The sequence below is a fragment of the Natrix helvetica genome (genome assembly GCF_964273705.1).
Source record: "Natrix helvetica genome assembly, chromosome: 2".
Classification (NCBI taxonomy): Eukaryota; Metazoa; Chordata; class Lepidosauria; order Squamata; family Natricidae; genus Natrix; species Natrix helvetica.
Genome location: NC_138552.1, coordinates 113790632 through 113814243, shown reverse-complemented (window position 1 = coordinate 113814243; position 23612 = coordinate 113790632). Strand labels below are relative to the sequence as shown.

Genomic DNA, 23612 nt, shown 5'->3' with positions numbered 1-23612 from the left:
TTCACTAGGGCTTATTTTTGGCACACACTTAAAATCAGGCTAGGGTTTATTTTGGGGGCAGGGCTTACTTTTGGGGAAATACGGTAATAGATTTATAACTGATAGGTCAAGAGAATGTCTCAGAAAGAACGTTGGTCTTACCTGAACGTGTCTTTTCATTGTGGTAGGGGGAGTGGTCACCTGTAGGTATTCTCATAGCCTGATTGGTCCAAAAGACTGAGAGCATACGCTTAAATACTCCTGGCTTTCCTTTCCTTCCCAGTTCCTCGAAGGCGAATAGTCGAACTGAAACAATAAACACAAACAACACAACCACCCTCCCCGGAGGGACCCCGGGCTCCCCTTGGCCCCAACCTCAAACAGGGCGGGTCGTGACCACTCCCCCTACCACAATGAAAAGACATGTTCAGGTAAGACCAACGTTCTTTTTCCATTGTGGGAGGGGGAGTGGTCACCTGTGGGACATACCAAAGCCCAGTCCCAAGGGAGGGATACTTAACCAACAACTATGGCCCAAGGGGTGTGTCTGCTACCACCCTCTGTAACACACTTCTCCCAAAGGCAGCATCCGCCGAAGCGAACAAATCCAGACGATAATGTCTGATAAACGGTGTCGGGGACGCCCAAGTGGCGGCCCGGCAGATGTCCTCAAGGGGGGCCCTAGTGGCCCACGCCACCGTAGTCGCGGCACTTCTAGTGGAGTGGGCCGTTATCCCCGAGGGAACGGGACGCCCTGCTGCCGCATACACCTCCTGAATGGCCTGACGCAGCCAACGGCCAATAGTGGCCGAAGACACCCTAGCGCCCAAGGTCCTGGGTTGAAAGGACACAAATAAGGCCTCCGACCTGCGGAACTCAGCCGTCCACCGGAGGTAAATGCGCAAGGCTCGACGAACATCAAGACGATGCCAGAGCCGTTCCCTATCCGAAGACGGACCCGGGCAAAAGTCCGGCAGAACAATCTCCTGGGCCTTGTGAAACGGAGTGTTTACCTTCGGAAGAAAGGTAGGGTCAAGCCGAAGCACCACCCCATCCGAATGAAAATGGCAGAGGTCATCTTTGGATGATAAAGCGCCCAACTCCGAGATACGCCGGGCGGACGTAATCGCCACAAGGAAAACTATCTTAAGGGACAAGAACCTGAGATGAACCGACCTAAGTGGCTCGAACGGGGCCCCCGTTAAGGCTTTGAGGACCAGGGGCAGGTCCCACGTGGGGAACCTGTGGATAGGGGGAGGCCGGAGATTAGCCGCCCCCTTGAGAAACCTCTTGATAAGGGGAAGATGAGCTAGCGAAGAGGAACCCACTCCCCCCAGAACTGACGATAGAGCAGCCACTTGGCGCCGCAAGGTGTTGTGAGACAGACCGCTCTCTAAGCCCTTCTGCAAGAAATCTAAAACATTAGGAATGGTGGCCCTAGTCGAGGAGACCTGATTGTGGGAGCACCACTTCACGAACGCATCCCAAGTCGAGTTGTAGATACGATTTGTGGACGGACGCCTGGAAGCCTCAATGGTGCGGATGACCCCCGAGGACAGTTGAGCCGCCCTCAGCAATCCCCGTTCAACAACCATGCGGTTAGATGAAGCCACTGGGGCTCCGGATGGATCAGGACCCCCTGGCGCAAGATCACCTCCTCTCGTGGAATCCTCCACGAAGGAGCCACCGATAGCTGGGTGAGATCCGCAAACCAAGGCCGCCTGGGCCAATAGGGGGCCACCACTATGACCAGAGCTTTCTCCGCCACCACCTTCCTGATAACCCCCAGGATGAGCGGAATAGGGGGAAAGGGGTACAGGAGACCCGCTGGCCACCTGCTCCTGAGAGCGTCCGTCCCCTCCGCCCCCCGGGACTGAAAGCGAGTGAAGAACCGGGGCAGATGTGCGTTCGTCGGAGACGCGAAAAGATCCACCAGGGGCGCGCCAAACCGCTGGCAAATCCTCCGGAACAGGTCCGGGTGGATCTGCCACTCGCCATTGTCCAGAGTGGCTCGACTCAGCCAATCCGCCTGATGGTTCGAGAGGTCGGAGATGTGTTCCGAGACCAAGGACAAGAGGTGTTTCTCTCCCCAGGCGCCCAGCCTCAGAGCCTCCAGCCAGAGTGCTCGAGACCGCGTCCCCCCCTGACGATTGATGTGGGCCTTGGTGGCCACATTGTCCGTCAGAAGGAGCACGTGCCAGCCCTCCACCGAGGACCGGAAGTGTTGGAGGGCGAGCCTGGCCGCCTTCAGTTCTAACCAATTTATATTGTGTCGGAGGTCTGTCTGGGTCCACCTGCCCTGAGCCAGGCGGGAACCCACCAGAGCTCCCCACCCGAACAAGCTCGCGTCCGTGGTGACTGTCACCCTGTCCGGTTCCCAGAAGGGACAGCCCAACTGGATGGCCGGTGACGTCCACCACCGAAGGGAAGCGCGCACCCCCGCCGGAAGACGAAGGGTGCGAAGTGAGTTGCTCATCCGGTCCCTCTGGAACGGAATGAGCTCCCACTGCAGAGGACGGAGGTGGAGCCTGGCCCACGGAACTATCCCAATGCACGACACCATCTTGCCCAGCAACTGTGATAACGTGAGGACAGAAATGGACCGACTTACGCGGACCTTTTCCGCCAGCTGGTGCAACCCGTCCTGACGGTCCTGAGACAGACGCACCACCCCCTCCTCCAAGTCTATCACCGTCCCCAGATGAAGGATGCGAGTGGAGGGAGACAGATGGCTCTTGGGGAAGTTCACCGAGAACCCCAGGGACTGAAGAGTCCGGATGGTGAGCTTGAGGTCTGAAATCGCCCGCGGAAGGGACCCCGCCTGGACCAAAACATCGTCCAGGTAACATTGTAATCTGACTGGGACAGCCCGAAGGTGCGCTGCCATTGCCGCCAGCACCTTCGTAAAGTGCGGGGGGCCGAGGCCAGGCCAAACGGAAGAGCCCTGTACTGATAATGTTGGTTCCCGTGTGAGAACCGTAAGAACCTGCGGTGACACGGGAAGATTGGGATGTGAAGATAGGCCTCTGTGAGGTCTACCGATGCCAGGAAGTCCCCTTTCCTGATGCCCTGAAGAATAGACTTGAGTGATGACATTTTGAAACGTCTGTACACTAGGAAACGGTTCAGACGTTTGAGGTCCAGAATTGCTCGCCAACCCCCCGAACTCTTCGGAACCACGAATAGGTTGGAGTAGTGGCCCAGCCCCCTCTCCAAACGGGGGACTAATTCCACCACCTGAATGTCCAGGAGATGTTTGATTGCCTGCTCCATCAGGCGGCGGCGCTCCAGGCTCCGGGACGGAGGGAACGACCTGAATGAGTTCGGGGGTGTGGAGAGAAATTCTAACCTGAGTCCTTGGCGAACTGTGGACCTCACCCATGCGTCTGACGTGATGTCGTCCCAATGATCCGCGTAGAGGAACAGGCGGCCGCCTATGGGACGACTCGGGTTCGAGTCACTTCCCCCTACGGTACGGGCGACCGCCGCCCCCCCGAAAGGGCCGCCGGGACTGATGCTGGAACCTATTCCTGTCCTGATAGGGCTGTCGCGAAAACTGTCTGTCCGACCTGAAAGAAGAAAAGCTTTTGTTGGTGATCAAACTCAGATGCTCTATAAGACTGCCTGCGGTAAGGATGAGCCCTATTCTCTGACTTTTTGGTAGAAGATGGGAGGACCTTTTTCTTGTCCTTATTTTTGACAAGGATCGGGTCGAGAGCCTCCCCAAAGAGGGTGGGGCCCTTGAAAGGGGCGGCCGCCAGATCCCATTTAGCCTTATTATCTATCTGCCAATTATGCAGCCACAGGAGATGGCGAGAGGTCACCAAAGTGGCCAGGGCGCTGGATGTGAACTTCACTGCGTCCAAAGTCGCATCAGCAGAAAATTCGGCAGCCGCAACGATCTTGAACAGATCTTGGTGCAACCGTTCGTCCTGGATCGGGATGCGATCCTGGAGTTGGTGTAGCCACATGACCGTAGCCCTGTTGAAGTAAGACGCAGCAGCTGCCGCCTTAATGGCCCACGCTGTGGCGTTAAAAATTTTCCGCAAGGTAAGTTCTGCCCGTTTGTCCTCGGGCTTCAACTTATCCGCCGCGTCCCCAGACACCACTGGGGAAGAAGACACTAGGGTGGCCACCGGGGCGTCAATGGAGGGCAGCTGAATGGCCTTCGTAAAGGTCTGCTCCACATTATAGAAGCGACGGTCATTGCTCCCGGGGTTAGGGAAATTGGAAGGGCAAGACCACTGATTGGTCAGAACCTCCATGAACAAAGGGGGTGCCGGAATCTCAGCCTTGTTAGTGGCCGTGTTTGAAAACATGGCCATATCCGGGTCCCTTGGAGGAGGAACCGTGGGGTCACCTGTGCCCACCTTGGTGGTCTTCCTAGCCTTGCTTAGAAGGATCTTGAACATGGCCGGGTGAAAAAGACCTTTGGGCGGAGGACTCTCGGGCCTAGCAGTCTCCTCATCCTCAGAGAACCCCATACCATGGGGAGTCTCCTCTCCCAGGGCTGAGGCCTCGCTTACCATAGACGGAGACGATGCCCTGTACTGAGACCTAGCAGAGAAGGAGCCCCTGTCTCTCTGTGCAATGCCCCTAGTAATAGCAGTCGAAATAAGCCTTTTAATGTTCTCTGGGAGATGCTCCAAATCCTCCCCCCCTCCATAAGAAGAGCTAGGTCCTTGGGGGGCCAACCTACGTGAGGAAACAGGTCCCCTGGAAGTTCCCTCCAAGGGATCCTCCTCCTCCCCCCTCGCCAACCTTGGTGAGATAGAGTGGGAAGGAGAGGGAGACTCCCTCCGCCTGGAATCTCTGTGGGACCTGGGTGGAGACACAGAGGGAGATGAGGGGCTGAATCCTCTAGGAGAGGATTGGCACGATCTAGGCCTGATGAGCGAACGAGACCTGCTGGCTGAGGCCCGCCCTGTAGACCTGGCCTGCCTTTCGGCCCTGGCAAAGGTCTTTTCCAATGCCCTAGGCCTCCTTGCCTCCTCCCTGGTGGAGGCCCTGGATGGTCTCTGGGCCGTCCCTGGGGCACCCAAGGGATCCCCGGCCTCCTGCCTTTGCCCCCCTCCTGCCGGGCCCCCGGCCTGGTCCTGGGGAAGAATCGCGCCCTTTTCCATCGCCTACTCACGTGTCCAGGAGACTGGAAATCGCGATCAGAAGGCCGCTGTAGGCCCTTTCGGAGCCTGGACCTTTGTTGCAGCAAGGCCTCTATCAGGCTGCCCGCCTGTGCCTAGGCCTCAATGCTCCCCAAGCTCAATGGGAGCTGCGCGCACGTGGCGCGATTCAAAATGGCCGCCGGAACAAACGCGGCAAAGAAAACGGCCAAAAAGCTCACTTTCAACTCTCCGGCCTCCAGCTGCAACAATACAAGCTCAGCGGCACCCAGGGGCCTCGCGGCAGGCCCGCACGCACTCCCCCCACTCGCCTGCACACCGCAGAAGTCAAAAAGCCTCCCCGAGCGAAAAATCGCTCATTCCGGCAAGCAGCGGCTTCTCCAGCCGCTGCTGAGTCCACGTGGCGCCGAAAGCTCAGTTTTTAAAAGAAAAGCCTCGGCGCGGCTGCAGCTGGCTAGAGCCGGCACCCCCGCAGCCCCGGGAGTCGGGCTAGGCTCTGCGCCCACAGAAGGGAGGCAGGAGCCCCCAAGAGGTCCCCCCCCAACGTTTAGGGGCAGACGCTGTCCCTTTGGGCCACAGCTGCAAATTTAAAGTTGTTAGGAAACAATTTAAAATGCCCAATTAGCCAAAACAGACCAAATCAAAGTAAATATCCAATAATTTTCCTACCTATACTAGATTCTCAGTGATTGGACCAAAAAGACTGAGAGGAACTGGAAGGAAAGGAAAGCCAGGAGTATTTAAGCGTTTGCTCTCAGTCTTTTGGACCAATCAGGCTATGAGAATACCCACAGGTGACCACTCCCCCTCCCACAATGGAAAAAAGGATGTTTCACATTTACAAAAGAAGGCTTTAAAATTTAAAAGGGAAATACAAATGTCAAACCAATAGTGACTGGGATCTTTTTTTTTTCCTACTGGATTTATAGAAGTGTCTTGTTAAAGTCTTGAAGAACTCTGGAATGAGAGAGGAAGAAATGAAATCAAATCTTATGACAATATTTGAATGAACTAAAGAATAAGACTAAAATGAAGTAATATAAAGTGGGTTGATTTGATCAAGGTTAAAACAAGACACACTGTTATCTCTGGCAACTTGTAGACTTTTGCTGACACCAGGACTGAAAAGATAATATTTTGTAGATGTTTATAGGTAAGAGTTGAGATACTGAAGAGTTAAATATTTGTAACTTTTGAGGCAATGAAGACTGACTAAATCTGTTTATACTTGTGATGAAGGTTGGATGTAACTTCTTTATATATTAATTTTCTCTTTCCTGATATTCTCTTTTTTACTTGCATTTATTATTTCTTTTTTATAATCTCTTTTCTTTCCTTTAGTTTGCATTAGATTTTATTACTACAATAAAAAAATTCTATTAAAATAATACATATATATGGAATGGCTACATAAAAATTGTTTCTTCTTGTTGTATCTTGCAAATATAGTTCCACAGTTATTGTTTAGGAAAGTGATCAGATTCAGATTCTGCACTTTGTTACTAATAAACTAAACAAAAAAGTATTAACTGTGAAGTTATCAAATTCTCTACAAGCTATTGCTCAACTTTGATATCATTAATTACTGCCAAGAAATCAGATAATACTGCCAACTTAAATTTCAAGTTGTCAAACATGCTTACTATTTAAAATCATAGAGATAGAGAATCAAGACCTAGAATTCCTGCTTTTTCTCAAGAAACTGAAGCTGCAGATTAATGCGCAGGATGCTAGCTGAAAAGGAGTTCCAGTGGGTCCTTCTGCCAAAACTAAGGAGCTTCAGAATAGAAGGACTGGAGCATGAGTCCTCAAACTGTGATGACATATATACCCCAAGAGTTCACAAACAATTTAAGAATGGAGATTATATATATATTTTTAAATGACTTAATTATTATAAATATAACAAAAGTATAAATATATATTAAAAGAATTGCCTTAGTTATTAAGATTATATAAGAAAAATTATAATTTGTTAACAACACAAATTAATCATGTGATATAAGCCATTATTAGATGTTGGCATTGACAATTGTTTTATCGGTTCAAAATCGGTTCTTCTGGGTAAAAAAAATACTTTTAGAGTAAAGTAAAGGTAAAAAATAAAGTGTCATTTGAGTTTGATATCATAAACCATCCATGCAGTTTACGATGCAAAAGAATATGATACAGAAGTAGGTTTCCACTGCCTTCTTTAACAGTGTTTCTTTTTTTACTTTCTTGACTAGTCTCCAATCCTGGAATTCCTCTGCTTTCTTCTTATTCAAGTACAAAACAGGTACTCTTACCAGTAGAAGCCAAAGATCTATCTCCGTGATGGCGAACCTATGGCACGCGACTTCCGGTTTGCTCGGAGGGTGGTTTTAAGCGCTCCGAAGGCTTCAGGGAAGCCTCTGGACAGTCCCTGAAGCCTCCGGAGGGCCTCCGGGGGGTCGGGGGAGGCTCTTTTCGCCCTCCCCAGGCTCCTATAAAGCCCCTGGAGCATGGGGAGGGCAAAAAAACCATGTAAAAATGGAGGGGTTGCGCGTTTTGCGCGCATGCGCACTGGGGGGGTCGCGCATTGCATTATGGGTGCGTCACACCCGCACTTGACCCCCCTGCGCTCCCCCCACTTGTGGCACGTGTGCCAAAAATGGTTCGCCATCACTGATCTATCTGATATTCAAGAGGTGCGACACTATAATTGACAAGGAATTAGAAACTGGATTGAAAAATTATTTAGTTAAAAGTTTTAGACATCAACTTCAGTAACACAAGATAAGCTGATAGTACCTTATGTCAGGTCCAAGCAGACCATGTAAGTGTGACTTGGGTCTCAAGATGATGTGGGATAAATGTATTAATTTATCAGCATAGAGTAGACTTCATCAAGATGGAAAATTCTGCTTCTAAATCAATTTGTCAATCCCACAACAACTGACAATAGTCCAATTAAAATATATAGAGGACATCTGTGAACTTCTACTGCAATGGTGGCCACCAAAAACTGATCCCATTGCATTCTCTTATTTCTTTATTTGTGTGAGAGAGGAAGTATAGAGAGATAGCCTACCTTTGGCTCCCTTGTTGTTAGAAATATTATAAAAATCAAGAGATATCTTTGACTATTAAATACTACAATTAAAAGCGTGAAGATTGAACTTGCTGTCTCTACTACTTAATTTTGATAAATGAGTTAATTTCTCATTTAAACAAAAGAGCATGTATAAGATGCCATTTGAGAAAGTGAGAAAAAGTATCATACCTCAAGCAGTGTCTTATCGTGCTACAAAACTCAGACCTTGATTGCAAACACACCATTGTTTTTCTCAAATGATAACAAATAACTTTTGAAAATCACAGCTACCTTCTGCTAGTTATACAAATAGATTTTCATAAATGTGAAAGATATTTGCATTACTTGGAAAATGCCTAGTAAAATGACTACAGTGATATCCATGCTGGGAAGTCAAAATCAGCAAGATTGCAGACCAGTTTTGAAACAACTCCATCCTTTTGTATGTACATTGACAGTGAAACATGGAACGAATTCCATCAGGATGGTTTGTCTGCCACCTGATTTTGCCCCCATATTAATGGAATGCAAGGCAACCACACTATCTTAACCAACAACGAAGTTGGAAAGATCTTGATTATCTAAGTCAATAGTCTTCAACTTCATTCCAATGCTTAATATGATTTGATAGTTGGTAGTTGGAGAAACACATTTGTCAGTAAGCAACATATAATAGAATGGCTCAGTTATCTGTTCTTGTCAGAAAAGACAAAATGAGACCTTATAAATTAAGACAGTATTACATCTGTGTTATTTTTTTTAATGTTGGAAGCTTGAGTAAAAGCTCCACTTAATTTTTTAATGAACCTGGAAAAGAACAGCTACAAAGGAAAAATGCATAAATAAATATAGCAATAGCACTTAAACCAGTGGTTCTCAACCTGTGGGTCGGGACCCCTTTGGGGGTCGAATGACCCTTTCACAGGGGTCGCCTAATATTTTCATAGTTTTAATGTCATGAATACAAAGAAGACAAAGCCAGGACAGAAGAAACAACATATGATATATAATGGGAAAGAATAATCATGATTGGGAATACAACTAATGAATAGTTAAGATAGCAGGAGATAGCATAGGAGATAGCAACCCTGTGTTGTAAACATTTTCATTCAAACTGAAGACACTCCCTTCCATCAACACCCACACAATTTCTTCTATGGAGGATTTAAGAGGAGAAATAGATAAGTGATTTCTCCTTCAGCACCAGATTTGATTTTAAAATTACTAATCAAAATGCACCAGGATAGCCTACAAAGTTAAGATACCAAAAGATCATTAAATACATATACAAGCAGATAAGCCACCAAAAAGGTAATCAACATATGTGATGAAACAAAAGAAAATTATAAAATCTACAGTGTATAACACAACCTAAATTAAATAGTTGTAATTGAATTCTAATTTCATAAACGGGATATACATTCAGGGAAGTTTTGCTATTAGAATATATAAAATTCAAGAAGCATCTCTCCAGCAAGATCTTAAAACAAAATCAAGTAGGTGTTCCCTGTCACTATGAACTCCTGAGTTGTTGAGGGCTTTAAAGGTCAAAGTCAGTACGATATCTTGAAATGGGCCCAGAAGTAAACTGGCAAGCACTGCAGCTCCCTCATGAGCAGTGTAATATGATTCCCTCTGGCTACAGCTGCTAACAACCTAGCCACTGCATTTTGCAATATCTGGGCAAGAATAAACGAGTCTTTTTTTTCTGCCAATCCTAGCCTGATTTTTTTGGTATATTTCACAACAGTAATCTACATATTAAATCTATTTAAAAACTGCACTAGTTTTCCTATTTTATAGTGGGATGGAGAGATAAATAGTATTTCAAAAGGAAAAGCATGTATAAAAACGTGTCTTTAAAATAATGCATTGAAACAAATATATGATTTTTTTCTTTTTCTTTTTTAAAGAATTTATTGGTTTTTACAAATATTTATAGGAAGGGGTAGGTAGGTATACATAATTTTGACAGCTACATCGTGCGAAAGGTAGAAATCCCCCCCCCAAATCTCACAACTTTTACAGAAAAAAAAATAAAGATAAAAAATTAAAAGATAAACATTGGCAGCTTTTTATTTTACATTATATCAACAATATATTCAATCATCTTATATGTGACTTCCAACAATTACATTATAACAACAATTGCAATAATATTTCAAACTTATTTTTGTGACCTGAGTGTTCTCGATGTTGCTTCCTCCCCCCTGTCCTCTGGCAGAGCCACGACCCCTCCCTCCTTCATATCTTGTGTACTGTCCCCTGTTCCATCTAGAAAGGCAATGTATTTTTTAATGAAGGCCTCTGCCTCCACAACTGTGTTGATTCTAATTCTATTGCCCTCCCAAAAGATCAACATGCCTTCTGGCAATAACCATCTAAACCAAACTCCTTTATCATATAATTTCTTTGATAAAGAGGAATATTTCTTCCTCTTATCTCTTACTTTCTTCGGAATTTGTTTAAGAATGGCTATTTCTTTGTCTTTATATTTTAATGGTTTCCCCCCCCCCCTCTTGTAGTCTTTCTAAGAAATTTAACGTACTTCCCTTGGAACGTTGTGTGTTCTAGCATATGCTGAATTGATCCTATAAATCAAATCAATATCCCACCATAGCTGTTGTTTGTCTCTTTTAATATATTCTGATAAAATTGTGGTCATAATCTCCTTAAGGTCTTCATTTTCTGTCTCTGGTAAGTTTTGAAATCTAAGAAAAAAAGACATTCTTTCAAATTCCACCTTTATCATATGATTTTCAAATTCTCTATTCTCCTTCTGGACGGTCTTAACCTCCTCCCTCAACCCAGTCGTGTCTTCCTCCAACACACCTATTCTCTGTTTGTTTTGTGTTGCTTGTTGTTGCGTTTCTCTGAGCTGTTCATTTAAATCTGCCAATTGTTTTTTCAGTTCGTCCTGTCCCTTCAAAATAGTTTGAAACATTTGGGCAACAGATAAGTCCGTTGAACTCTCTTCAGTTGTTTTAGGTTGTAGAACTGAAGCCATTTGTGTCTGTTGTGTAATCGGACTAGACGTAGAAGATGTCGGGGCCGAAGATGCCTTACCAGGCGGTGGCTTTTTTAGGTCCCATAGTAAGTTCAGAGATAGCTATAAGTCTTATGCAAAAGAAATGGTAGAATACACAGCTGGGAGAGATCGTGGAGGCAAACAAGCCACATAAGAAGAGAGGTTCCAGGAGATCTCCAGGGTGTAGAATAATATAAAGCCAGAAATTCTTTCAAAGGGGAAACTTCATTCGTAAAAGCAAAGAAGGAGGAGGAAGTTGGCCATCTTGGCTCCACCTTCACAGGGGACCAGGGAGCAACATGTCCAAAGTTTTCATAAGATAGTTTATAAAAAACAACTCAGCAGTCATCCCTTGCAATTGTAGCAAAAATCATTCTCCCGTTGTTAGAGGAAGTGAAAGTTAGCTTTTAACTCTCTCTCTCTCCTCTGAGAGAGAGATATTCCAAGTGCCGCTTTTTCCGAGGGGGTGGTTGAAAATCCCCACCTCCAATCTTAACACTTCAAAAGATTGAATCCACAATTTGGAGAAGCTGCTGTTCATCAGTTAAATAGATTTACAGGAGATTGAGGGAAACCTCTCACCTCACCGCTCTTCAGCTGTAACATCTAATTGATTCTTTCCTTCCGGAATCCGATCAGCGAAGGCGCACAGCGACAGCGGAAAACGCCACCATGCACCCCCCATGCTCCCCAGCTCCTGGGGCGAGGCTGGAAACCCCCCTGCGGCTGCCGCCGATCCAGGGGGTCCCAACAAGCCGCTCTGCGGCAGGGAGCCCCTCCAAGGCCCCCTGTGCTCCTAAAAGGAGCCCACCGAAGAGACGAGCGGCGGACGCACATGTCCGTCACCTTCGGGGACCGGAAGTTGTCCTCTATATGATTTTTTTCTGATATCAACAAACTGATATGGAAAGAGGACCAAAATATTTGCAATGAGAAAAGAAAACTGATATAATCATCCATCCCTAATAGGAAACTTGTGACTGCATAAATAGTGGTACTGACCCTAGGTAATGTGTAGAAATTAAGTGTTTCCATTCAATCATACAATGTAGGCAACAGAAAAATTGCAGCATATTGACACTCTAAATAGCCAATATCCATATCCAGAGTACTGCTTATCTTTTACTATGGAATATACTAAGACCCAGAGATTTAATTGGTTGACTGTGAAAACACAATTATAGAATTGTTGTAAGGTATATACTAAGCACAAATCCCTGTAGTCTAAATGAATATGAGAGCCAGTCTTGCGTAGTAGTTAAGGTAGCAGACTGGACACCAGGAGACACTGGTGGGTTTCAAATTTTTTAGAACCTCTTCTGTAGGTGTGGCCTGCTTTGTGGGAATGGCTTGCCGGCCATGTGACTGGGTGGGAGTGGCTTGCCAGCCATGAGATTGGGTGGGAGTGGCTTGGCAGTCATGTGACTGGGTGGGCATGGCCAGCTTGTAAAATGTGGTGAAACTCACTTAACAACGCTCTTGCTTAGCAACCAAAATGTTGGCTCAGAAACTCTGGCATTTGAAGCACGCAAGTCTTAAAGCTGTCAAGTTATAAGACCCTTGCACCCCTAACCCTTTAGAAAAAAACCCCAGGGGTGTTCAAACTTGACAGCTTTAAGACTTGTGGACTTCAACTCCCAGAATTCCTCCTCCAATCATGTTGGCTCAGGAACTCTGGCATTGAAGCACGCAAGTCTTAAAGCTGTCAAGTTACAAGACCCCTGCACCCCTAACCCTTTAGAAAAAAAATCCCAGGGGTGTTCAAACATGACAACTTTAAGACTTGTGGACTTCAACTCCCCAAATTCCTCCTCTCACCCTGCATCTTGATGATGTGTGGACAGGCGGGGGGAGGGAGTTGGAACCGGTTCTAAACGGAACTGTAGATTTGTGGAACCTCTTCTACAAAAGAGGTTAGAACTGGCAGGAACCCTGTCAGTCTGCCAGGAGACCATGATTCTAGACGCGCCCTTAGTCATTGAGCCAACTGAGTGACCCTGAGCCAGTCACTTTCGTTCAGCCTTAGGAAGGAAGCAATGGAAGCCATTTTTAAAACCTTGGCAAAAAACTGCAGACGAGTGACTGACATTTTTCTACCATTTAACATATTACACACACAAACACACTCATTCCTCATTTATATGAATTTAAGTTTTCTATACTACTCTCCATCACAATACTGTACAGTACAGACAGTACAGATCCAAGTCATTACAAATGTGAGCAAAGAAAAAAACAGATTTTATCTTGATCTGAGAATATATATGCAATGTATATATACACCTGCTACTACAGTATACAATTTGCTGGTATTCCAGATTTTTGAGAAAACCAATCGATAAAATTCACAAGTTTCATAAACTATTCTGATTACATAGTTTGCATTTTATTTTAATTGATGTTTTTAAATTTTTGAGATTATTTCTTGTGATCTGGAAACCTACATCTAAGATCTTTCAAGTTTATATGTAACCACAATTTTTACATTTGAATTGGCCTTTATACAGTACCTATGATAAAACTTAAACTCATAAACTCTTTAAGTCTACAATTAAACTTAATCAAATGTACTAGCCATCTTCATTTTTTTAAACTTGGCCAAAAATTTCACTAACCAAAATTCTACATAGAACATACATTTTAAACAATTAATTAGTATTATAAATATATAATTGATTTTCTATCCAAAACAATTAACCTCATTGTTCATTCTGTAAAACTATCTGTTGTAGGGCTTTTTACAGGAGCCTTAGGCTACTTGACTCATACATGTAAACCATCTAGAAAGAAAATCAACTTAAACAATACCCCTCCAGATTTCAATCCTTCTTTCATTTTGGCTGTAGTGACAGTCTGCTATTATCTGGAACATGGCTTATTTTGGTCCCCAACAGGTGACTTTTCTAGTTCCTTACTCGTCCAATCATGATTGGAATCTATACACTAATCACTTTCCTTTCCATAGATACATCTTTGAGGATGCATGTTTTCACTTTTATACTTTTTCTATGAATCTCCCTCCACATGCTCACCCTCAGATTTGACAGCCTCCTGCATGGTTTCAATATAATAATAGTAAAGAAAATACCAGTTTTACCGTTATTGTAATCATTTGAACTAAAAACAAGAAATTAGCAGAACTTTGTCTGGTTTTAAGAAGAGAAAAGAAAGATGTACCTTTGGACCTTTCCAGCAATGAATTTGTAAAAGGAAAAAAAAAGGAAAAAAAACTCCAGCTTTTCAGTGAATCTTTTCAAAAGACCTGATCCAGCAGCCAAGGATAAAGTAACCATGAAGAGCAGCAACTTGTATCTGTGCGGTGTGGCAGGGAAGACATATTTTTGCAATATTACTAGTACCCAACCAGAGACAAAGAAGTTGTAGCTGGGCAGTAGCACCTACAGTAGGATTAAGGCTGCCTTCCCGGTGGGCTGGGAGCATATATAGGATGTTGTCATCGATCCTGCCCTAGGAAATGCTCATTGGTCAATACCAGACCTAGGGCAACCTGATCAAACAAATCAGCCCATTATCTGGTTTGAATGGTCAAAGCCTAAAAGATACCTAAGAAATTTGTGTAAGTTTCCACAAAATACCCAACTTTAATAATGCTAATTTTAAATCATATTGATAAATACAATAATATGTAAAAGTAAGAAAGAAAAAGAAGGAAAGAATCTTACTGTATTTTTCGGAGTATAAGAAGCACCGGAGTATAAGACGCAGCAAGGTTTTCAAGAGGAAAATGTTTTTTAAAAAGTTTTTGCACTCTGCAAACCTCCCAAAAACGGCCTGCTTTTTTTAAAAAAGGGGGGGTGGGGCATGAAGGAGGTTTATAGAGTGCTCCTGGGGAGTGGCCCCCCCCCAAAACAAGCAAAAAACAGCCCATTTTTCATTTTAAAAAGGGCATGGATAGCCTTTAGAAAGCTTATAGTGTTCCTGGGGGCTGGGGGGTCAAAATTGAGCAAAAACTGCCCTTTTTTGCTCGTTTCTGCCCTCCTCAGCCTCCAGGAGCATTCTGAAAGTCTCCTACAAGCTATGCACAGCCATTTTTGGTGAAGGGGGCAGAGTTTCAGGAGGCAAAATATGCTGTATTCAGTGTATAAGATGCACCCAGATTTTCAGCCTCTTTTTTGAGGAAATACTCTGAAAAATACGGTACTTCTAATTTATCACACGAGTGATAAAATTATTTTGTACATTGTAATTGTCAGCCGCTCAAGCAAAACAGACAAGAAACACAGCAAGATGAATTACTTCCACTTGGGTATGTTTAGCTTACTAGGTATGTTTAATTAACAAAGAGAAGATTGAGGGAAGACAGGATAGCAGTCTTCTAGTACTTGAAAAGCTGCCACAGAAGGTATCTATGTATTCTCCATAGCCCCTGAGGGAAGGATAAGAAGCAATGGGTGGAAGCTCATGGGTGGAAGCTCATCGGAGGAGATCCAACCAAAAATAAGGAGGAATTTCCTGACAGTGAAAACAATTAATCAATGAAATAGCTCCCAGAATTGTGGATGCACCAGCTTTGGAGATTTACATGAAAAGATGGGACAACAGTTTGCCTGGAATAGTATGAGGACTCCTGTGGGTTGACTAGAAGACATCCAAATTCCTTTCTAACCTTATGATTCTAAGATACCGTATTGTAAGGATACATTAAGAGAATCTTTCAAATTTGAAAGTACAAATCTCCCACCATCTGATAAATTCATTCTTACATTCCACTGTAGTAATAAGGAAAATGTATAATCACACACTTCATGCCAGGATTCAAAAAACCTGTATAATGTATAGATCAGCTTTACACACAGAACAATTTCTTGCTGCATAAATGTCAAAAAATATATGTCAAAAAAGCTAGCTGGGTGACTTTGAGCCAGTTGCTGTTTCTCAGCCCAACCTACCTAACAGGATTGTTGTTTGGGAAAAATAGGAGGAAGGAATATTAGGCATATTTACCACCTTGAGTTATTTATAAAAATAATAAAGGTGAGATTAAAATAAATTAAATCTACCCTGTTTCCCTGAAAACAAGACCTATCCTGAAAATAAGCAGTAACATATTTTTATGAATGCACCTAATATAAGCCCTACCCACATAAGAAGCGCTACTTAAGAGCAGCCAGCAGGCCAACCATTCTGTCTGGTTACTCGCTGTCTGGTTACTCGCAGCCACAAAGTAAGCAGGGGGGTGGAGGTGCTCCATACCAGCTTACCTCCACCTGCTCCACCACTCTGCCTGGCAGCAGTGGCACTAGTATACTATGAGGCCTCCTGCTTTGCCACGAACAAACAGAAGAGGTGGGCCTCCCGTACATTTGGGGGGGGGGGAAGAAACCCCCCCCCCAAAATAAGCCCTAGTGTTTATTTTGTGACCCAAAAGAAAATAACACCCCATATTATTTTCAGGGAAACACGGGCATCACAAGAAAATTGATAAAGAACTAAATGATGATACAAAAATGGTACATTTCTTAGAGAGCACTAACTCCACATAACTTGAAATATTAAGTGAAAGTTTGAATCATGCTATACTTCATCAATAAGCAAATGGTTACTAAATATATAGGAATTATGCCTCATATGATTTAAAAGTATTTATTTCAAAAGTTCATTCACTTCACTTTACCTAAAACCTGTGATACTCCATTTATCTGACTGTGAAACCACTAGTGCATAACTACTATTTCACACTCCAAATCAACTGAGTTCATATGCTAACTGTAAAATGCACAATGGATTCTGGCAGATTTAAACATCAACAGCATGACCTCAAGTTGAGAAATATGTGTGTGTGGGCAGGCATTTATACACCTGTGTATATATAAATTTAGTTATCCCAGATTTTCTTTTAAAAAGTATTAAAGGATATAACACAATTGTTTAAAATGCAAAAGAAATGAAGTTGAGATTAGGATAACCAATCTAATACTTCCAACAGCCTTCTCCAACTCAAGACACACTTCCATCTCTAGAATTCTCTACTCGAAACTGATATTGCTAGCGCCCAAATTGGGAAAGGCTCTATTTTCTGGACTAAAAATTCTATAAACTACACTAAGCAGAGCTAAGGATTAATAGTCTAAAGTAGCGGTTCCCAACCTATCTTGCTCCATAGAATGATAGTGGCGATGGCAGTAGGGAAGAAGAGATGGTTTCATGTGTGAAACATAGCTCCCGCATATGTGCAAACAAAGGTTGCCCACCACTTTGCAGACTGGTCCCCAAAAGGCCACAGACTGGTATCGGGCTGTGGGCCAAGGTTTGGGGACCCCACTTTATCAGAAAAAGATGCAAACTTTATGTATTGATAATGGTCCATGGCCCATAGGGAATCAGTCTGTGCAAGCTGTAGGCAAGCACATGAAGCTTCATTTGCACATGCATGGGAGCTAGATCGTGCTGTCGGTGTTTAAATCTGCCAAAATCCAGCCTGGGGGTTGGGACCCCTGGTCTAAAGCATCACTGCCTTTAGAGTAAAACTGTCTGATTCTATTCGATTCCAAAAGATGCAACACATGCAGTTTTACATCAAAATATTACATGTGTAAGATTTAGTGGATGCATCTGTTTTACTAATCAGTTAAAAGAACACTGAATGAAACATCACCATAGACTAATTGGAAAACATATTTTATTTATCTTAAGACCTGTGAATATACAAACTGCAGTTGGCATTCTTCCATTTCTCACAAATGAGAAATGATGATGCACATATTGACTTATCAAGTATGCTGATTTCAAATGTATTACTTATATTTAATTTATTAATATTTCAATAAGTTAGTCAGAAATGATATATTGGTATTTCTCACTGAAAATGTATTTAAATAGGCTGAAGCCCTACTATTAATAAACTTTCATTTTTTTCTTAAAATATTTTATGCTTATGAAAGAAACAACATAATGGGCAGGTATGTATAATATTGGATAACATACATGTATGTAAATGCTAAATAATTTCCTTATTATTAACAGAAATTACTATGGATATATATTTTTTAAATTCTAAATATTTTATTGAAAAAAAATTAGATTGAGATCCTTTGCTTCATCACAATTCAAAATTAAAGTACTTGGTTGCTTAAAAATAAAAACTGCAAGTTATGCCAGAAGATTTATTCATCAAAGTGAGGCAGGACAAAAATATCTCTATTCAACCACAACAGATCCAAAGCTATTGGTGGAGAGAATTAAATATCCCCTTTCACTCAATTACTTCCTGAAAATATCCTGTATACATATCCTGATCCAAATTAATTCCCTATGGAAACATGAGGTTTGCTATGATATAGTTTGATCAAAACTGTGCTTTATTATTGTAACCAGTTAAATTAAAGAATGGCCAATCTCTTTTATGACCAAGTGCCACATTTGATATTTTTCATCTCCAAATGCTATAAGGTGTGTGATAATCACTAAAGATTGTGCAGAAATCCCTCCTTGAGGTTCTTTTTCCTTAGATGGTACTAAAAATAGGAATACTGTTTTAATAACACACCTGTTTCATTATACAGGGTGTTTTTGTTGTTGCAAACTCCCTTTTTTAATGGGCTGAACTGCATTGCTGTAACTGCAGTATCACAATCTTGGACTTCTCTGGATGCTGTACTGTATGTGACCCACTCATATTTAATTCAAACATTTTTAAAAGCAGTGTGTGAACCAAAGCATTATGTCACAGTGTGACTTGTTTGATTTTGGCTTCAGCATGAAAAATGAATTTATCCATTATGGCTTAGTTTCGGATGCAAATCAGATACAATATTAACAATTTTTTAAAAAAGAAAACCAGACTTGTTGCAAATTGTAAATTCGGGCATTATCTGACTTAGGTTTCACTTCTACATATGATTCTCCAACAGGCAACCATAGCACCCTTGAAATGTACCGATTTGAAATACCAGCATTCCCAAAAATTACCATTCTGGCTGGGAAATTCCTTAACGAGTCACCTCATGACTAAAAATCTCTGGACTGAGAAAGGTCAGATACTCACTATATTCACAATCTGCATAAACTACTACACAGATTATAGTTTAAGTCAGTGGTTCTCAACCTTCCCAATGCCGCGACCCTTTAATCCAGTTCCTCATGTTGTGGTGAACCCCAACCATAAAATTGGTGTCTCGGTTCCTATGACCATCAAAAATATGTGTTTTCCGATGGTCTTAGGCAACCCCTGTGAAAGGCTTGTTCGACCCCCAAAGGGGTCCCAACCCACAGGTTGAGAACCGCTGGTTTAAGTCAATAGAGGCTGTTTCTGAATAACAGGTTGTGTGTCATGCAACTGTTATTTCAAACGAAGAAATTACCATAAAAACCAATGTCACATTTCTCTATTATAATTGACAGAAAAAGGTACAATTTTACATTTTTTGTGGTCAGCTTTAACTTTCTCCCATCAATAAATTGGTTGGACACTTTCAGAATTGCAAACTGATATATTATGCTATTAAGATGATGATGTAAAGTTTTGAGAATGAAAATGTAATTCCTTAAGGGCTCACATCTAATATTCACATGGAATAAGTAGTAATATATACAATATTCTATGATTTAAAAGTATCAAAGATTGTATGATTTCTCTACAAAACATGTTAATTGTCAGCAGTGCTTTTAAAAAACTGAAATACAATCTAGATTTTAAATTAGGAGTAGAATTTAATCTTTAATTCAAACCTGTGTAACTAGTAATTCACCAAGTCAACAGTTTACCGGAGGCTTCATAAACATGTTCTACCTACTCCATGAAACTTCAAAAACGAAGAGGGGGCTGTCACACATTTTAGTTCATTGATTGTCTGACTTGCAGTGTTACATATTTAGTTTTTTGCAGGTCAGCCTCTTCAAACAAAAATAAGATTTCTCAGAAAATAATATTTGCATTTTTTTCAAAAGTAACAATCTTTAATAGCAAGTACTAAGGTCATTTATTCTAATAAAATAGGATGTCTAGAATTATGTTGGTAATCATTGCATTGCGGAGGCACTCTCAAAAGAAAGGAAGTAGCCTGTTTAAAGTGTTGTTGCACATCACTGCTTTGAAATAGAACTAGCCATACCACAGTATTTTTAAAAAGTTTTATCCAGTTTTCTGACAATAGGAAAAATAGAATTATATAAAGATCAGTAAAGTATTCATTGCCATACACATCATGATTAATACACTTTAAAGTTGATTTACCACAAAATCCCAATTATTTGTCAAGTATGAAACAGTGAGATCTCAAAACAAGTGGAACACAGGCCTTAACTTTGAAAAGTATTGCACCACCAAATTTATATTCTACATGCAAAATCTTTAAACTGTACATATTTTTCTTACTTACCATACATGAAATAGAATCGAAGAAAATAATGTATTCATTGCCTAATCATTTAAAAGCTTGTGACATGAATCAAATACATAATTCCAGATACCTCTGCATAATCCAATCTTTAAAAATTACACAAAATGTGTACAGAATGAGGCCACTGCCACTTCTGTAAGATAAAAACCTGTGGTAACATACCATGGAATACAGATAAAATATACTGGAAAAGCAAGAAAAGACCTTTTTTTCTTCCTAGATGGAAGGATAGGCCTAATCAAGGTATGGGTCGGTGGATGGGGAAACAGAAGGGAGCTGCTGAAAAGACATTAAGGATCTGACAATTCTGAACGCAGAGAAACAAAAAAATGAAATATTCGTAAATATAAAAACCACATGCTTCCTTCTGGGAGAGCTGATGTAAAAAGGCCAGAAGATGGAAAACAATACTCACTGCTAACTTTCATGCTGCCAAAGGCTGAAGGCTGCTGCACCGGTTTGCAGCTTTCTGCAAAGGAGGTGGTTCTCGGGCGCCCTGACATGGTTGTTAGCGGTTAGTTTTCCTCCCTATCGGATCGACTTTCTCCTCCGGGTTTCTCTTCCTTTTCTCCGCCCCGTTTCGTCCTCTCAGCGAAGAGAAGAAAAGCAGAGTGTAAAGATCGGGGGCCCCACCCTGGAAGGAGGGCGCCCCCCCTTTGAGTCTCTCCCAGCCCCTTTTCCGCTTCGCTTTATCGCAAGCAGGCCACCATCCTCTTCATTCCTAGCAGCAGTAGCAGCGGCAGCGCCTGGGCTCGCGGCCGCCTCCGCCCAGCCCTACAATCCAGTCACTCCCCGCCCCTTTCTGATTCGAGGGGCAGGAAATAGAAGCAGCACCGCTCGGCTTTTCGATGCTACGCCTTTCTTCCTTCCTTCCTCGCTCGCCTTCCTTCCTTCCTAGCTAGCGAGTCAGTCACGTGAGAAGGCGACGGCCAGGAGAAGTCCTTTCTTTTTTTCCCCCTCCTCGGGGTGGGGGCGCTGGGGAGACACAGAGAAGGGACGGACTATTTCCCGGCGGAGGAATATGACGCGAGGAACGGCGCGTCCGCTAGCAAAAAGAATCTGGCAGAGTGGCGGCCAAACCGCCGGGGCCGTATGAGGAGAGGCGGCGGGGGCAGGAAGGGCGCGGGGGAGGGGTGGCTTGAGGAGCGGGTTCCTTCCTTCCTGCCTACCTGCCTCGTCACTCCGTCTCTCGCTCGACAACGCGGGGGCCGAATGTCTCCGGAGTTCTCATAGCGCCCGTGGGGCGGGCAAATCGCGTCCGGAGGGGCGGCTCAGGCGGACGGCGCTGCAGTGCAGTTGGAGGACGGCGGGGTGGTCCATGGTGCTGCGGCGGCGGCTGAAAGCGGCAGATCTTCCCGACTCAGCCGGCTGCGGCGTTGCTGGCGCTGGCCCCGCCTCCGCCACCCCTTCGCTCGGCTTCCTTTCCTTCGTTCTCGTCGGTGTTACGCACGCGTTCCCCTCAAAGCCGAGTTACGCAGCCTTGCTAAGCGTCTTCCGTGGATGCCGAGCCGAACACCCGAACGGTCTCTGACCCGAACAGCTTCGGAGGAAAATCCAATCAGGAGAAAGTGAACGCACAGAGCCCTCCCTTCTAGCACTACATCGGGACCAATCGCCGCCGGTGGAAAGGAAGCATCCGCGCTATATAATCAGCCAATGACAGAACGGCTACGAAAATAATCGGGCCGCGCATTCTTTCCTTTCTGGGAACCAATGAGGAACGCCGGAGCCTGAATTATCACCGCTGCAGAACCAATGGAACCCACGGATACTTCCCACGGCATTTGGACGAACCCGGAGAGGAGGCTGATGCGAAATGGGCGGGGCTTCAACGGGAACTTTTCGGCAGATCTACGGCGCCTATTGGAGGCATCGTCTGGTAGGCGCCGCAGGCCGGACGGAGTCCTTCCGTCGCCCCGAAAGCAAAGCTGTCACTCGGGTTTTCTCTTGGTGGCACTTGCGGTGTATTGATGGCCGTGTGTCGCCTGCTCCGGTGGGGGCGTCGACTGAGTGCAAATGTATCGGTATCGCTTTAGGGGACGCAGTAAAGTGCAATTGTCGCCCTTCGTGCTGATAACCGAGTTAGTCTTAGTCATGCCGCGGTTTGAGGGGAGAAGGGAAGTTCCACCATGACTCAAGGTGGGTCTGCTTAGCTAAGCACTTTGCTTTCCACGATTTCTTGGCCGATGCTGCCGAAGGAGGAATGTGGACACCAGCTCTCTTCTATGCTTTACCTCTGCACTTGCCTTGCCTCGAGGGTACGATGCCTCTAAATGTTAACCTTATAAATCACAAGTGTTGATGCGTTAACTCTTGAGAAGACCATACCAAGTAGCTGCACCGTCTAAGAGATTTTGTGCATTGTCCAGAAACTTCTCATGCCAGGTCAGAGTTGGTTTGCCAAGAACAAGTCTTGGGAGGCTAACCTTACCTCATTTTTGATCAAGGGCATGACATCTACCACCACCTCAGAAGCTGAGATTAGTAAAATACATAATAATGGCTTTGATGAGGTGAATACTGTTGTTGGCTCAACACTCTTGAAAAGCGTTCATTAGAACCAATTTCGTTGCATACATGATGTACAATGACAATAAAGACTTTGAACTTTAGTTCATCAAACTGAAAGGAGATACGGAGTGGTGTGTTGTTCCATTCATATTTTTATCAATGAGAGGTGAAAGAATGGCTGTGAAATACATAACACAAAATTGAATGGGATAAAGCTTGGAATTGTGGTTGACCAGAATTTGATTCAGTCAATGGTAGAACATTACTGCAAATGAACTGTAATTTTATACTGCATTAACACAAATATACCAGTAATTGGAAATCATCAAGAGTTTACCCTATGTTTTGCATTGATCATATCATGCCTTGTAGAAATCTTTCTACTATTCAGCATAGTAGAACAAGTTTACAGAATGGCAACAGTTTAGAATTGTTAGTCAAGCAATTCTAAACTAAGCTCTGTAAGAAATGAGGTAAGGCACCGTCTAGAAACATGGAGCCGATTATAGCGCCTCCTTAAGCATGAGAGTTGATTGGTGACTTTGTACCAGTCACTCTTT

At 43.6% G+C, this 23612-nt stretch overlaps 1 protein-coding gene across 7 annotated transcripts in view; it reads right to left on the bottom strand.

Moving 5' to 3' along the window:
- GSK3B (glycogen synthase kinase 3 beta) overlaps window positions 1–23299 on the bottom strand; it is a 129438-nt gene extending 106139 nt beyond the window's left edge. Inside the window, exon 1 of one of the 7 annotated variants that reach the window (XM_081941664.1) lies at window positions 20957–23299. In XM_081941664.1, coding sequence (XP_081797790.1) covers window positions 20957–21044 — 88 coding nt within the window. In that variant the 5' untranslated portion in view covers window positions 21045–23299. The remainder of the gene's footprint in view (window positions 1–20956) is intronic. The other 6 variants (XM_081941666.1, XM_081941667.1, XM_081941665.1 and 3 more) reach the window with 6 other exon arrangements.
- Between the last annotated feature and the right edge of the window lie 313 nt (window positions 23300–23612).